General features: G+C 39.5%; 3 protein-coding genes across 4 annotated transcripts in view; 2 read left to right on the top strand and 1 right to left on the bottom strand.

Moving 5' to 3' along the window:
- LOC146493773 (uncharacterized) overlaps positions 1-17130 on the top strand; it is a 561837-nt gene that overhangs the window by 437460 nt on the left and 107247 nt on the right. The window lies entirely within an intron of this gene.
- Positions 4261-8047, bottom strand: LOC146493777 (uncharacterized). Of its 2 annotated transcripts, XM_085147764.1 has the most exons (4): positions 7807-8047; positions 5259-6460; positions 5015-5168; positions 4261-4784 (listed from the first exon to the last, which is right to left on the bottom strand). In XM_085147764.1, the coding sequence occupies exons 1-2, from the start codon at positions 7856-7858 to the stop codon at positions 5583-5585; spliced, it is 930 nt and encodes a 309-aa protein (XP_085003890.1). In that variant the 5' UTR covers positions 7859-8047; the 3' UTR covers positions 4261-4784; positions 5015-5168; positions 5259-5582. The 2 variants fall into 2 exon arrangements, with proteins under 2 accessions (XP_085003890.1, XP_085003889.1); XM_085147763.1 differs by having other exon boundaries at positions 5015-6460.
- LOC146493776 (uncharacterized) lies at positions 9075-12099 on the top strand. The gene is made up of 4 exons (XM_085147897.1): positions 9075-9381; positions 11104-11159; positions 11254-11636; positions 11733-12099. The coding sequence occupies exons 1-4, from the start codon at positions 9356-9358 to the stop codon at positions 11874-11876; spliced, it is 609 nt and encodes a 202-aa protein (XP_085004023.1). The 5' UTR covers positions 9075-9355; the 3' UTR covers positions 11877-12099.

Genomic DNA, 17130 nt, shown 5'->3' with positions numbered 1-17130 from the left:
ATTTCTATGCAAAACAAGAGGAATTTCAATACACAGCAGTATATTCAATTCAATTCAATTCAATTTTATTTATATAGCACCAAATCACAACAAAAGTCGCCTCAAGGCACTTCATAGATACAGAGAAAAACCCAACAATCATATGACCCCCTATGAGCAAGCACTTTGGCGACAGTGGGAAGGAAAAACTCCCTTTTAACAGGAAGAAACCTCCGGCAGAACCAGGCTCAGGGAGGGGCGGCCATCTGCTGCGACCGGTTGGGGTGAGAGAAGAAAGACAGGATAAAGACATGCTGTGGAAGAGAGACAGAGGTTAATAACAGATATGATTCAATGCAGAGAAGTCTATTAACACATAGTGAGTGAGAAAGGTGACTGGAAAGGAAAAACTCAATGCATCATGGGAATCCCCCGGCAGCCTACGTCTATTGCAGCATAACTAAGGGAGGATTCAGGGTCACCTGGTCCAGCCCTAACTATATGCTTTAGCAAAAAGGAAAGTTTTAAGCCTAATCTTAAATGTAGGGATAGTGTCTGTCTCCCGATTCCAAACTGGAAGCTGGTTCCACAGAAGAGGGGCCTGAAAACTGAAGGCTCTCCCTCCCATTCTACTTTTAAATACTCTAGGAACAACAAGTAGGCCTGCAGAGCGAGAGCGAAGTGCTCTAATAGGGTGATATGGTACTACAAGGTCATTAAGATAAGATGGGGCCTGATTATTTAAGACCTTGTATGTGAGGAGCAGGATTTTGAATTCAATTCTGGATTTAACAGGAAGCCAATGGAGGGAAGCCAAAACAGGAGAAATCTGCTCTCTCTTTCTAGTCCCTGTCAGTACTCTTGCTGCAGCATTTTGGATTAGCTGAAGGCTTTTCAGTGAGTTTTTTGGACATCCTGATAATAATGAATTGCAGTAGTCCAGCCTGGAAGTAATAAATGCATGAACTAGTTTTTCAGCGTCACTCTGAGACAGGATATTTCTAATTTTAGAGATGTTGTGCAAATGGAAGAACGCAGACTTACATATTTGTTTAATATGCGCGTTGAAGGACATATCCTGGTCAAAAATGACTCCAAGGTTCCTCACAGTGTTACTGGAGGCCAAGGTAATGCCATGCAGAGTAAGAATCTGGTTAGATACCATATTTCTAAGCTTTTCAGCGCCGAGTACAATAACCGGGTGGCTGTAGCTCAGATGGTAGAGCAGGTCATCTACTGATCGGAAGGTTGGTGGTTCGATTCCTGGCTTCCCCTAGTCTGCATGCCAAATATCCTTGGGCAAGATTCTAACCCTAAATTGCTCTCCGATGCATCCATCGGAGTATGAATGTGTGTGAATGTTAGCTATAAAGCACTTAGAAAGATGTGCTTGTGCGAATGGGTCTGAATGGGTGAATGCACAAGTTGTGTAAAGCGCTTTGAGTGCTCAGATGAGTAGAAAACCGCTATATAAGAACCAGTCCATTTACCATAACCTCAGTTTTATCTGAATTAAGAAGCAGAAAGTTAGCGGTCATCCAGGTCTTTATGTCTTTAAGACATTCCTGCAGTTTAACTAATTGGTGTGTGTTATCTGGCTTCATGGACAGATAGAGCTGGGTGTCATCTGCATAGCAGTGAAAATGTATGCTATGTCTTCTAATGATGCTGCCTAGGGGAAGCATGTATAATGTAAACAGAATTGGTCCTAGCACTGAACCCTGTGGAACTCCATAATTAACCTCAGTGTGTGAAGAGGACTCTCCATTTACATGCACAAATTGGAGTCTATTAGATAGATATGATACAAACCACTGCAGTGCAATACCTGTAATACCTACAGCATGTTCTAATCGCTCTAATAGGATATTATGGTCAACAGTATCGAATGCTGCACTAAGGTCAAGAAGGACAAGCACAGAGATGAGTCCACTGTCAGAGGCCATAAGAAGATCATTTGTAACCTTCACTAAAGCTGTTTCTGTGCTGTGATGAGCTCTGAAACCTGACTGAAACTCTTCAAATAAACCATTCCTCTGCAGATGATCTGTTAGCTGTTTGACAACTACTCTTTCTAGGATTTTTGATATGAAAGGAAGGTTGGAGATTGGCCTATAATTAGCTAAGACTGCTGGGTCTAGAGATGGCTTTTTGAGTAAAGGTTTAACTACAGCCAGCTTGAAGGCCTGTGGTACATAGCCGATTATTAGAGATAGGTTGATCATATTTAAGATCGAAGAATTAATTAATGGCAGGACTTCTTTGAGCAGTTTTGTAGGAATGGGGTCTAAAAGACACGTTGATGGTTTGGAGGAAGTAATTATTGAAGTTAACTCAGAAAGATCAATTGGAGAAAAAGAGTCTAACTTAACATCAATGGTACTAAGAGTAGCTGCAGATAATATTACATCTGTGGGATGATTATTGGTAATTTTTTCTCTAATGATAAAAATTTTATTTGTGAAGAAGTTCATGAAATCATTACTAGTTAACGTTAAAGGGATGGTTGGCTCAAAAGAGCTCTGACTTTTTGTCAGCCTGGCTACAGTGCTGAAGAGAAACCTGGGGTTGTTCTTATTTTCCTCAATCAGTGACGAATAGTAAGATGTTCTGGCTTTGCGGAGGGCTTTCTTATAAAGCAGCAAACTATTTCTCCAGGCTAAATGATGATCCTCTAAATTTGTGACACGCCATTTCCTCTCCAGATTACGAGTCATCTGCTTTAGGGTACGTGTTTGAGAATTACACCACGGAGTCAGGTACTTCTGATTAGAGACCTTAGTTTTCACTGGAGCTACAGTATCCAGAGTCGTACGTAGTGAGGAGGTGAAAATTATTAACAAGATAATAGCCATTATATGTATCAATTTCATACTATGTTTGCACCTCTGAAGCCCAACTGATCCCCCATGACTGCATTTAATGTCGATCATCTATATGAGATGAGCAAAGTCTGTGTATCAAAAGGTTTCTGACAATATTGCTGGACATAATTGAGCTATTGATGTAAAAGTGCCTGGTTGTGTTGCACTGACCCTATGTTACTAAATATAGGCTGTCATATATTAACTGTTCCTCTACATTCCTCAATGAATGCAGCCATTATTACACCCCTGAAAACAGGAAGGAAAGAATCACAAGAGTGATTTTGTGTTGTTATATCACAGAGTAGTTTAATGCAATGAGGAGAATGTGCGAAAGCCCCCTAGTGGAGATTGGAGACACTACCAATCGATCCCAGAAACTAGCCGATTAGTATTGTACAGATCGCAGTGCTCGTGAATAAAATGACAACCATTGATGCAACATGAAAAATAATAACTTTTAAACTATTTTCATATCTTATTTACATTGTCTTTATGCTTATGTCAACTAAGATGAATGTGCATTAACTGCATTACTTTTTACTTTCAGTTGTGAACCCTTTTTATATATAAGAATAAGAATATCACATGACTGTGGCCTTGTGTTATACCCTCTCTGCTGCAGTGATGCTGCAGACAAACACAAACATCGTGATTAGACATTCAAGAAGAGCCTCTTAAAGATGAAGGTCTGTGTCTCTTGACCTAAACACATAATCCAGTTAAATCTGATTTATGTTCATTAATGCCCCTCACACTGTAACTTAAAGTAATAAATCGGTCACTCATTAATTACAGAAGTACGTCTGTGAGCATAAAGATGTAAGCCTTGGACCATCAGGATGAAATGTGGTTGGGAAACTTAACAAGCTTTGATAAAACTTCATCAGTAGCTCAAGCAAGACCTCAAAACCTTCTATCACCACAGGTGGTTAGCAGACTGTGGTTGTACCATGTAGCCTAACAACATGCAGTAAATTGCAGGTTAAAGCAGTCTGCTTACACATTGTTAAACGAGGGAAGGGAACTAATGTGGCTGTCACATTACCCTTTTGTCCCATTTCATCCCAGGACTCGATTAAATTGCTGCTCACTTTCTACAATACTTAAAACTGATCAGTAGGACCTGAAACTGCAAACATTCAAACATTCAGGCCAAGAATCAGTTGGTGAACATATTAATCTACTACAATTAGCAAAAATGAATAAATAAACAGAAGAAAGTTAGAGTGATAACAGAGTCATGCAAGTTTTTGACCAGGAGGTTAAACTCATGCAAATGACCTTCACCCAGGCTCATGAAAACAATCTCCTGCTTATAAACAGCAGATCATTTGTGTCAGTGTCAGGATGGTTTATATTTGAGCTTTTAGTTCACACAGAACAATTTTTATTAATTTTTTTTTAGCGATTACCAAAGTCTGTGAATCCCCAAATTGTTCAGTTGTTCTTTTTGCTCCCCATGAGGTCACTTTCACCATGTGACAAAAACAACACCCCACTGTACACACTCGGGCCACCAGCAACTTTCTAAATCCTCAATAAAAAGCTGACAGGTTGCAATGATGTTCCAAATAACTTATTAAGAAAACAACTAAATACACAGAAAATGTTATGAAAATTGGTTTATTTTATATCTCCTACTTTGAAATGATGCAATAAAAATATGTATAAAACATCACAAACTGTAATATTTTACAAATGCTTACGTCCTGCTGATGCAATGGAGACATCTTCCAGTGACAGTCTTCATCTGTGTGAGTGTGAGGAGGATCCTAAACCCACCGATACAGAAGTGCATGTTCACAACTCCCTCTGTGCAGGCGGGGTCAGGACCCTCCTCACCCTGGGTGAGGAGGGGTGGTGCTGTGGCCAGTCAGGTATGAAGTGCTGAGAGTGGATCTTTGGTCCTCTGTGCAGCTCTGTCCACTCTCAGCTTCCCTGCAAAGCAATAACACAAGAAAGACGTCATTTTAACACAAAACAGCATTTTCATTGTTGGTAGCTGCAGTATGTTGATAAAAAGCAATTTTAAACCCAACGTATACACATGAAAAATATAAATAAACCTAAACCTACAGTGCTGCTGACATAGGATGATGATTTATACCAACTATTGGAAGAATTTCGTCTTCAAGGCAGTTTGTTGTCAATGTGAGGTGATAACTTACATAGTTGGAACACAGCACCACTCTCCAGTTTTTCACTTGGTCATCCATCCTTCTCATCGGGTTGGTCGGGGTAAGGCTGTCTTCTGGGTGGGGTGTTAGCTCCATCTTGGACGTTGAGTGTCTGAAGTGTTGAATTCTTAGCCACAGGCTATACCTTATGTAAAAACAAGAGACTACAGTCAGTTCACTGCATCATTTTTAAACCTTTTCTACTTATTTGTGTTGACATTAAGTACAGACTTACCTTTGTCCTGCATGGTGAATTAGGGCTTGGGAAAAACTTATATTATTCATTTAAAAAGTTACCTGTGATATTAAGAAAAATGGAAGTAATAACAACTAAAAAACTACCTTTCAGTCACAATGTAATATTAATATTAATGTCACATATCAAGAAAAAAACAATACATTTCACATGTGCGAGTCAGATGTTCTTATATCTGTGTTACAAACAGGCTTAACTTAAACATTACAAAGTTAATTAAAAAGTAAAAGATATTTACAAACACTGCAAAACACAAAGGCCAACTTCAGTGTTACAAAGTTTAAAAACACGTTCTAACATAAACTAATCAGAGTCACTGTCATCAAGGGAAAGGTTAAAAAGCCTCTCCCAGAAACATCTGACTCCAAAACAACCTGAGGATGTTGAAGGGGCATCAAACTGGTCACTTACCTTGCACCTCTTTGCACTTACCTCTTCGGTGCAGATGTCTTCTCTGCTTCTCTTTTCTGAGGAAGGAGCAGCAGAGGGAGCAGCTGAGGAAGCAGATGAGAGAGAAGCAGAGGAAGGAGCAGCAGAGGGAGCAGCTGAGGATGGAGCAGCAGAGAGAGTAGCTGAGGATGGAGCAGCAGAGAGAGTAGCTGAGGAAGGAGCAGCAGAGGGAGCAGCTGAGGATGGAGCAGCAGAAGGAGCAGCTGAGGATGAAGCAGCAGAGGAAGGAGCAGCTGAGAAAGCAGATGAGAAAGGAGCAGCAGAGGGAGCAGCTGAGGGAGGAGCAGCTGGCGGATCACCAACTGGGGCAACAACTCGAGAGAAGAGTGGGGCGTTGGCCTGGCCGAAAGGCGGCATGGCGATAGGGGCAGCACCTGGAGCAATAGGATGTTGCCAATCGTGCCAAAACGGCTCTGGAGGGTGCTCCCGGATGAGAGGGGAATCATCACTCTCATCCATGGTGTCATACCCCGAGTCATCGCTAAGCCAATCCCCCCACTCTTCTGAGTCGTTCCAGTCAGATGAATTGTCAGTCTGTTCACTCACCTCTTCATCGTCTACAAGTAGGTAGGGGGGGTACTCACCTTCCTGTTCACCGTCATCAGCATCTGGTGCTTCATGAGAAGAGGGTGAGGGTGAGAGAGGGAAAAAATACTCACCATACTCACCTTCGCTGATACGCTGGGTATCAGTGTCCTGAGCAGGGCGTTCAACCACATAGTCAAGACGCCCTGTGAAGAAACAATTTTTAAAATAACATTAGGAATGTAATAGACACCCTGTGTTAAAGCAACAGACCTACATCTGTTAGTTTGAGCAGAGGATGAGAGAAAAGCATTTTATGTCAGACTGAATGACACTTCTACTTGTTCAATCTTTAAGTGAAGTTTTTTAATAGAAGACCACCAAACCTCCACCAAGGCAGCTCACTCTGTGTACTTTTAAGGTGACACTATATTGACACTATATATGACACTGTATTTTGTGTACATTCAATTTGTTTTATTTGTTCTTTGTAAGCCTTTATGCAAACACTAAGTTGGAATAGGTAATGGATAATAGGTACTGATTTGTAAATAGCCGGACATGAGTAACTTATTATATAAATATACTACAGTAAATGTATAACTAACCATGCAGCTCATTCTCCTGTTTTATTTACAATTCACGATGTCACACATTTTGAAAAAAGCTCATAGGTTAAATATGTGGATGCAAACCATAATGTAACATTTAGACCACATGTACCAATCTCATGTCCTAAATATAAAAAATATTTTTTTTTTAAAATAAAAACACAACCTCCTTGGCAAGAGTAAAAATTGCACACACACAAAGCTCTGCAGGTATGTCTGAAAATGATGGTCAAGTGAAAAACAAACAAACAGAAACTCTTAACTCAGAATCCACATTTTTAGAAATGTGCACAAGGACTGTATCTGCCATAAGGACAGATACATCTAATCTGTGGTAAACATGCTATCCCTGTGCAAATATCCCTGTGTACAGTTTCTCTCTCTGCTATCTAATAAGGTTAAAAGCATTACTGTAATAGAAGATAGGTCTTAATACCATTATTACTACTGTTTTCATATTCTTTTGATATTATTTTATTTATTTATTTTTTTATCTTTGTGTTTTGCAGCAGAGAAAAAATATAGTTTATGTCAATAAAGCCTTTGATCCGGAGAAGAAAAGGATGTTAGGAGGGGACCTGGATCTGTGTGTTTACACCTGCGTGTTCTGACGCCATGACATCTTGAAGATGCCGTTACCGCAGAAACTGATTTTTGGGCATTTTACAAATTTTAGTCCATTAAACTATTTTTAACCATTTCATTTTAAAGAAAAGTGTCAAATTTGAAGCCTTCAAATCAAAGTAATACCTTTTTTTTTCATATTCATACACCAGTCGTTAATAATTTCTACACCTCTCCCGGAAAATTTAAAGCATACAAACAATTTACGGGAAACAATCTTGGAATACACATATTTGATCACGTTAAAACTTGATATTCACACTGGAACTTGTTAAATTATTACAGTCATTTAAATTTAAAGAAACTTTCAAACGTACCTGCAGCGAAGTCCAGGTGACTGTCGAGGAGTCCGGGTCCACGGCGAGCCATCTTCAAACTTGAAAAACAAAAACAAGTACAAACGATCCACAGATGAAGTACTTGTTGTCGCTTTCAGGTAAAATCCGCTTTCAGTAAAATGTTTGCAAAACTTAGCTTTCCACAGGCTGAGGTTGGAGCAGGTCGAAACAAGTCCACGAGCAAGTGTAAAGGGACGATTGGAACCTTGTGCAGCATTTATATACCCTTGGTTACATTTATATACCCTTGGCGGCCATGGTTACGGTTGTCAACGTGCGTTTACACGTGCACGTGATAGAACTATATGAATGGAGCTCACCGCAGTGTAATTTACAGTTATTTTAATAATAATAATAATAATAATAATGGATTGGATTTTATATAGCGCTTTTCAAGGCACCCAAAGCGCTTTACAATACCACTATTCATTCACTCTCACATTCACACACTGGTGGAGGCAGCTACAGTTGTAGCCACAGCTGCCCTGGGGCAGACTGACAGAAGCGAGGCTGCCATATGGCGCCATCGGCCCCTCTGGCCAACACCAGTAGGATGATTCCAAATAAATTTGAATCATCTGAAAAAGATTCAGATTTATTAAATTTAGATTTTACTAAAATGTTTTAAAATATATTTTATATAGACTTACTTATGATATATACATGCATATTTTTAAAATACTGTGCAGAAAAGATTTAATAAAAACTGACTCTAATATGAAAGCAAACCCATGTAAAGCTAGTAAAACATGAGCGTTTAGTTTAGTGCACCCTCTGTTATTTCTGTCTTCATAATAAGAAGCGTCCACATCGTCAGTCAGCCTGCGACTTCCCCTCGCCACAGGTTTCCGCACCAGCTGCTGCACTTGCAGGTGCGTCCAGTTTTATCTCTGCCGCAAACATGCGCTCCACCAGACCCAAAGTGCACACAGGTGTAATTAGGTGGAAGTATGGTGTAAACAAAAAACTCCTTACAGGATACCCACTGTCACCAAGCAATAATCTATTATGATTTCCTCTCTCAAACTGAGCAGACAGTGATGAGTTTAAAAAAATCCGGGACCATGTATAGATCTTGGAAATCACTGGAAAACCAGTTCTTGCTATTTCCTGTTCCTCAACATCTGGGGTGGAGGGACGTTTTATGGGAATATGGGTTCCGTTGTTGCAGCCTATGTAACTATTATTTTGATTTGGGATTTATTTTATTTTGTTGTTCTGTTGACCATTTGAAGTTCCCAACTTTAAGCTCAGTTGTCTTGATGGTTTACATTTTAGTGTTTGCTTGTTTTTTTTGTTTGTTTTTGTGTGTGATTGTGTTTCTATTGGAGACGCAAAGCCACATAGATGCAAACAACAGAAAAGTAACTCTATTTGATTGGCTGAAAGTTTTTCAGTGATATAAATAGGCAGAAAAGCTTGTTATATTATTCCACTGTGGTCTTAGTGAACCAATAAAGTTTTCAAATATTTATCCACCACTGCTTTTAATGATGTAATTTAATTTTTTAGGTGACAGAAAATCAGAATGGCTCCATCTGTAAAGCGTCACGGGTAAGAAGCAGTTTTCTGATATTTAGGCTGTACACACCTGATTTGTCAGATTAAACTTCAGCTCTGTTTATGTTTCCAGCTGTGAGGTTTTTGTGTTTTGTCATGAGTACGGTGTTATTCGTCATGTAATTTTTCTGACCTGTGGATTTATTTATGTAGTGAGGATTAAAGATGTGTACTGATGGTACTTGATCTGCAGCACAAGTAAACTGGAGTTTATGATGTTTAAACAAAACAAAAGAAAGTAACAAATAATTATTGTTGATTGTAAATTATTATTATTATTTTTTTGCCTGTCCCATTTGGTTCTTTTGCCATCAGAATTATTGTCTAAAGGCGAAGAAAGATGCCCAACGGATTTACTTTACCAACTGGACCATCCCAGCCTTGCCGTATTGGTCTATTTGATTCACCTTTTATTGTTTATTTTATTTTATTTTCACTTGCTAAATACAGGACAGACTTGACTGGGGAAAAGAAAGAGGAGAAAGAAAGAGGGAAAGAAAAACAGCGGGGAAGAGGAACGGTGATAAAGGGCAAAAAACAAAAACCAACAAAACAAACCGACAAAAAATACATCTATCAATCACCTGGATCATCTGTTGAGAAAGAAAAAAGAGAAAACAAGCAACAACAAAAAAAGAGCAATATAATAAACAACATCATCGCGATGATCTATGTGAATATAACAGTAAATACTAAATGTTAAACATTATTGTGCAGCACGTAAATTTACAGCGCACAGTGTGCTTTGAGGTAGGAGCCAAAAAGGGTGTAGTTTGTGTGTGTGAGCAACAAGTGGCCCCTCCCTGGGGCCAGCTCCCCCGCTGACCCCTGTAGGCACCCCCATACTCTGCAACCCACCAGGGAAAGGGGTCCCAGACCCATGCGGACCGGGGCCCAGTTCAGCAGCGCTGCCCAGCCCCACAGAGCCCGGGACAGCCCACCCGACCATAGAGAAAACTGCACCCATCTGCACCCACCCCATCATCCACTCATCTTCCAGACTACACAAGACAATAGACACCCAGGCTGAGATCTTCCTCCACCTCTCCTGTATCTCCCCCTCCTGCAGAGTGAGTTCCTGAAGAGGAGACCTCCTGCAAGATGTAACAACCTCCCCCACCAGTTGATTGTTGATTGTAAATTAGCATGAGTGTGATATGAAAACCAAGCATCATGGACATAAACTTTAATGAGCTGGATTAACTGAAAAGTGAAATTTCCGATTGAATCAAGGAATATGGAGCACATCTGTACACTGACCACATAACCTCTTATTGAAGACTGCCTTTCACACAGAGGGAGAAGAGATGCACAGGAGTGAAATGAAACAAATGCTTCTAGGAAATATACTTAAATAATTCAGGAACATTGACAGACAGTAACAACCACTGTTGTGACTGAAGATGAGGACCCGACTCTGACTGTAGACTGAAGCCTTGAACCAAACACTCACAGGATGTACGGACTCAGGATTGTAGATGGTTCAGTGCAGAAATGGCAACTTATATCCCGAGCTCAAAGCTTCTGAACATACAAAACAAATGACTGTGATGCTATGACTTCAGGAGGACATAACAGTAATTATTTGGCATTAAGCTCCATACAGTGAGGCTGACTGACTGGGGCTGCAGGAGCACAAGAGAAAGGATGACAATGGATTGTAAAACAAATGTTCTTATAAACTTTATAACAATCATAATCTCTTCTGTATTTCAGGTTGAAACATAACCTTCCTGTTGTGTCTCATGTCCCACCTGTCAAAAGAGAAAAAGGTACAGTACAATCATCTCTGTCTCATGTAAAAGGAAAGCTGAAATAATTATTTTCCATCCTTAAAGAAACTGCATGTGTCGCCACATGTTGCAGGTGAGGATGACTCCCCAGCAGGTGTTTCACAGATTGTATCTGCAAATAAAGGTGAGCGTTTCCCCTTAAAGAAGCCGGCTGGTGCCACATTGAGGAAAGCAAGGCTTGAGGACACCGTTTACAAAGATAATTTTCTCGTGGTGAACGGTTGGGGGAAATTCTACCTTCCGAAGGTTGTAACCATGCAGGTTATTGGTGTGGTCGAGGGCATCTCATTCCCGTGTGAGCAGCTCGTTCTGATGACCTGTGAGGACCAACAGGTATATGCCTATGATGAAGAGGAGCTGCATCTGGTGGCTTCAAGCATGAAGCAGTTACGTGACGAGGGAATGGAGTATCCAGGCTCCACGGTTTATTACAGGGGAGAGGCCTTTAAAGACATGGTGAGAAGTTAAATTTGTTTACTGGACTTGTTCGTTAATAAAGATGATCATCTGTAAACACTGTCACTAAATTATGTTATTGTCTGTTGTGTGTAGCCCAGGGAGAATCGGGCAGACACGAGCATGAGCGATTTGGGCAAGAGGTTGGACGAAGAGTATAAGAAGCTGGTGGCAGAAAGGAAATCCAGCATCCTGGAAAATCTGAAACACAGCAGAAAGCAGAAGTTTGAAAGTTTTTAAAAGTCGTTGTGGTCAGAGTTATATTGTTGGATTGTCATTTATGCTTAGAAACATATACTCATTAATGATTAGAGTTATATAATCGATTGCATATTGATAGGATGTCTGATCCTTAGTAGTCTGCAAAGACTGTGTGCATTCCAGAGCACTCAAATTGTAAGGTGATTCATTGCAAATAATGTTACAAATTTTTTATGTTGTTTTCAAAGATAATGTGCCGTATTACTGTAAATTAGCGTATTTTCAGCAGATTAGCAGTGTAAAAATAAAGGCAATTTATCATTTGTCAATTTGACCTAGGTGAATGGAGGACTCCATAGTATAATTCTGTTTTTGCATAAAAAATTAATACTCAACTGTAAAAGTTATGTTTGTTGTTTTAACCTTTGTGAGGGTTTAATTTGCATTTTCTAAGGCAAATAACAGAAATCAGACAACAAGCAGCAGCAACTGGAAAGGTTCTGTATAAATAAAAAATTAAATCGGGTGGATGCACTTAATGGTGGTTTAGCTAAACTGAAAATTTGTTCATTTCAAGCATGGTTCTTTAATCATATTCAACCATTTACCTGAAAAATAAATCTTTGATTTGAAAACATATCTATTTCTTTATCAGTGTCCCTGACTGTCATGTGATTTTGAGTATTGACACTGATTTTAGTGTAGGAAACTAAAGATTTATTTTTTCAGTCAGTTTGTGTCATACTAAAATTGGGAGCCTATTTATCATAGCGTGAAGTATTAAAGCTGACAACCGCAATTTAAATATTCTTCTGTTTGCCTCTCTCTCTCTCACACACATACTAATGGACACCAGACAACAGCTGATTAACAGCAGGGACTGTTCATGTGTCAGATTTTCAAATTTAAGGCTCTCATTATTATAATGGACGACCAATATACATCACATGTTGTAAATTGTACAATATAAGCTATCAATGTGTTATAGGAGTTTATCAGCATACTGTAGTGGGTCAGGGTTGTTTGGGGTTGGACAGCTATGTTCTGTTGTTCCAGGCGGCAGGTTATGTTGCCGTGGTTACAGGTGACGCTGTCTCTCTGCGACTGTGTGTTTCTGGGTGGAGAGAGCGCCTTTTTGTTGTTGTTGTGTTTCTGTTGCTAATAAACGGCTGTGCTCCCGGGCTAACTCGCGGGAAGCAAGACCAAACGACACCTCTGTCTCCTCCTTGTCTGAGCTCGCCACAATACATTATTTCTAAGATGAAAGACTTTAATTACATTTTTTGAACTTTCTGCAGTTATCACTGCCATTAGTGCTGTAACATCCCTTCAGCTTTTATAACCATTCTGTTTACCTCCAAACAGCGATCAGCAGACAATCCCACCACAATTTTTTCAGCAATTGCATCGTCTAGTTTTTCATTGTTTCAGACTGCCATAGTGGGCAAATGCTGAAGTCAACTTATTTAAAAAGTTTGTCACTGCATTACAATTTTTAATTGAAATGCAAATCTTCTATTGTGCAAGATCAGAGCCCTTAAATGGTAATTCATTCAAGCTCTCTTCACAAAATAAAAGTAATTCCTCTGCTTAGCAACTGGCACATTTGTGTGTGCATTCATTTGTTTATCCTGCCACATGCTGCACAAGAATGCACCCAGAGCAACTATGTAATGTGACGTGTCATGTAGGCAGGAATAGTTTGACTAAAGTGGGAGAGCTACATTTCCAGTTTCATCTACTGTGCACTTGCAATGGTGAGTTTCTGCTTTTATGCAGTTTTCAATTTTATTTTATTTTTTAAAACAAATATCTTCAATATCTTTTTGGGTTATCACTGAAATGTTTAATTTGGTAATGTGTTGTTTTTTTCCTTATTGCTTTAGACTTCTATGGAAGACAGCGTCATTGCAGTGTCATTTTTGACAGAAACACATACTTGTCACATTCTTTTTATTTCCAGAAAAACATCTTTCAGATGTATGAGAAATTGATTGGGGCCTGTCTGGAAAACAGCAGCCACTGGACCTTGTTTGTAAGTTGCACAGATTTTGCACTCTCTCTAGTGCATGATACTTTTCAGTGTCCCTCATTAGGAAAGCTCAAGGCCAAAGCCTACCATATCCATCTTTTTACAAAACAATACCCAAGAGGACAATAGTCTATATGAATTCTATATGAATTAATTTGGAGAGTCGGAGGTCAGAAAAAGTGCGGTGGTGAAAAACTGGAGGTAATCAATCAACATATTTAACATAACATATTTAATTTAATTGAAATCGTTACCAAACACGGTTATTGTTTGGCTACTCTACACTGCAGACTTCTCTATCAACTCCCCACGCTGCCACCTACAGAAGTTCTCTGATGCCATAGTCGGCCTCATTACAGGTGAGGACGACTCAGAGTACAGACAGTGGACTCTGGACTTTGTTGACTGGTGTCAGCAGAACCACCTGCTGATCAACGCTGGGAAAACGAAGGAGTTGGTGGTGGATTTCCAGAGACGCAGACCCACCACACTGACACCGGTGAACATCCAGGGAGTGGACATTGAGATAGTGGACTCTTATAGATACCTGGGTGTTCACCTGAATAATAAACTGGACTGGAGCCACAACACTGATGCTCTTTACAGGAAGGGTCAGAGCAGACTCTACCTGCTGAGGCGGCTGAGGTCATTTGGAGTCCAGGGAGCGCTTTTAAAAACCTTCTATGACTCTGTGGTGGCATCTGTCATTTTTTTTACAGTGTTGTATGTTGATGACATCACAAGAAGGTGATTGGTCACTTGCAATGTGGAAAAACATTAATTATGATGATGTGGAAACAATGCCAACACGAGGATATCAGTGTCACGGTCCGCAGTGGCTGACCGTGTGGAGAGTGTTTGGAGGACCCAGGTGCAGACACAGATAAGCAGACCAAATCAACTTTAAACAAAAGGCGAGCCTTTATTTGAGGCTGGAGTACATGAACTAAACTAAACGAGAACTGAACAGGGACAACAACTAAACAGGAACCTAAACTGGGAAGAAACTAATAACAGTGAGACTATGAACAAGACTGTGCCAGAACATGAGGGAACTGTGAAATATAAGAATAAGCATCATGAGCCATGACCTGCACAGAGACTTGAAACCTGACATGACATAGGGCGTGGGACACAGACGACGCGACACAGACTGAATGAAACACAGAGACTAAATACACATAAGGGATGATCAAGGGAAGTGGCCACACATGGGAGCACAGCTGACACACATGAACCTAAAGACAGGACAGGGGAAGTGAAACTAAAGACACTGACATTGGACACAGACTTCCAAAGTAAAACAGGAAACATAACAGACGCAGACTTGACTAGGGAATATAGCAGACCATAGAACACAGGAACCGAAAGACTAGAAAAGATAAACTATGACAAGATCAAAATTCAATAATGATACAAAACTCAAAACACTGGGTCACCGACCCAGGACCATGTCAATCAGATTGGTCCTGTTAGTGTGAGTGTATGACAGTGTGCTGCACTTGTGTATTGGTGAATTTTCCTTGTTTTTTTTATTGTTTCTGTGTGTGGCATCCCTGACCCCTGCCCCCCCCCCCCCCCCCCCCCCCCGCGCGCCCCCCTCGCCTGGGGATCCCATGATACTCCAAGAAGCAATCACCTTTTACGTTTAGCTAAAGTTATTAAGTTAGCTAAAGAGCTGTGATGCTGTGTAAGACATAAATAAAGCTCAAATACAAAGGTTTGGACACCGTTTTGCATGTTTCCCTACTGTAGGGGTCTCTGCAAGCATACAAGCCTCTGAGAGGGTCCAAGATGACAACTTTGGAATTCTGCTAGAAACAGTCGATCATATTTGTTTGTCGAAGCTGAATCCAGGGCAAACTGCACTAAATTAGCGTTTTTAGCTAACAGCGACAATAAGCATAAAGTTACTGTACGGCTATAATTTGTTAACATGACGCTTGTTCTTATACATGTGATACATTTATTACCAACCTGAGAGTTTATCCGCTGGTCATTCGACATGACGAATGACTTCTGAAGTCTGAATTCAGCTCAAGACGCTGTAGATTCCCGTCGGTAACACTTTCGGTCTGCTAGTAAAACGTAGTTCTATCAATCTGAGCTCGATTACTCTTGAACCGGAACCGGATGTAAGTCCCAAAAAACTGAATTTTGGAACTGAAATTGAATTGTAGAACTGAAACTGAATGGTGAGAAGTGAATCTGAAATTATTTGAAAGCTAAATTTTTAAGGGATAAAATACGGTTTCAAAGCAAATGAATTCATTTTCAAAATATAAAATTCAATTTCAAATTAGGCTAATTCATATTCAGTTTCAGTAAAAGCATTTATTCAAGTTACAATTCCGATTCAATCCGAGCAATTCAAATTTAACTTATTCAAATTCAGTTTCTGATGGCACAGATTTCTGCTCATAGTTATTGCTTTACATGTGTTAACTGGTTGCCCAGTTGTCTGTTGAACAGCCCTGTCAGTTTTCTGTTTGCAATAAAACCTTTTACTTTACTCCGTTTTCGTATGAGGGCTTGTGTATGTTACTCCCCTCCTGTCCCCTAGCAGAGGGGGTTGTAACAGTGCATATGTAAAATGTGCATTTTAAGGTATCTACCAGTTACTATTTTAAAAAAAAGAAGCTTTTATTTATAGTAAATCTTGCTTCCATATTCAGAGTCATAACATTTCCAGATTAGTTGGGAAAATATCTCTATAGCACTTAATATAATAAATATATCACATACAATTTAACAAATAGTGATTTATTTTAGAATTGAGTCATTAACAGAATTTATAATGAACTTCTGTAACTTCTGCATACTCAAAAAATAGAAATGTTGTGTGCAACAAATACATTCACTGCAAGTACATATAAAAATATCACAAACACAAACTGTGTTTAAAATTTCCATCATCAAAGAGAAATTTTAAATTTTGCATGCTATTGTGACTGTTAATGGAAATGCATTCTGTTTCTACAGTTATAGTAAAATACAGATGAAAACAAAGGGCTTATACCATAACATCGTTCACCTTCAAAGTGACATGAAATGAAAAACAAAAATAAAAACAAATACAGAAAAAAATGTAACAGTTTTAAAAGGTAACGTCATAATTTGTATAGTCTATAAATGCAAGAGTCTGAATTAACATGGACAAAAAGCTGTATTTTCGCTCGTTGAAACCGTGCGACCAACAAATCTGTAGCAACTGTGAGATGCAATCATGTCAGTGTAGATGGAAACTTCTCTCCAGTGTTT

Source organism: Neolamprologus multifasciatus, chromosome 22 (genome assembly GCF_963576455.1).
Source record: "Neolamprologus multifasciatus chromosome 22, fNeoMul1.2, whole genome shotgun sequence".
In the NCBI taxonomy this organism is placed as follows: Eukaryota; Metazoa; Chordata; class Actinopteri; order Cichliformes; family Cichlidae; genus Neolamprologus; species Neolamprologus multifasciatus.
Note: the sequence above shows the minus strand (reverse complement) of the source record. Positions and strands in the feature narration are given on the sequence as shown.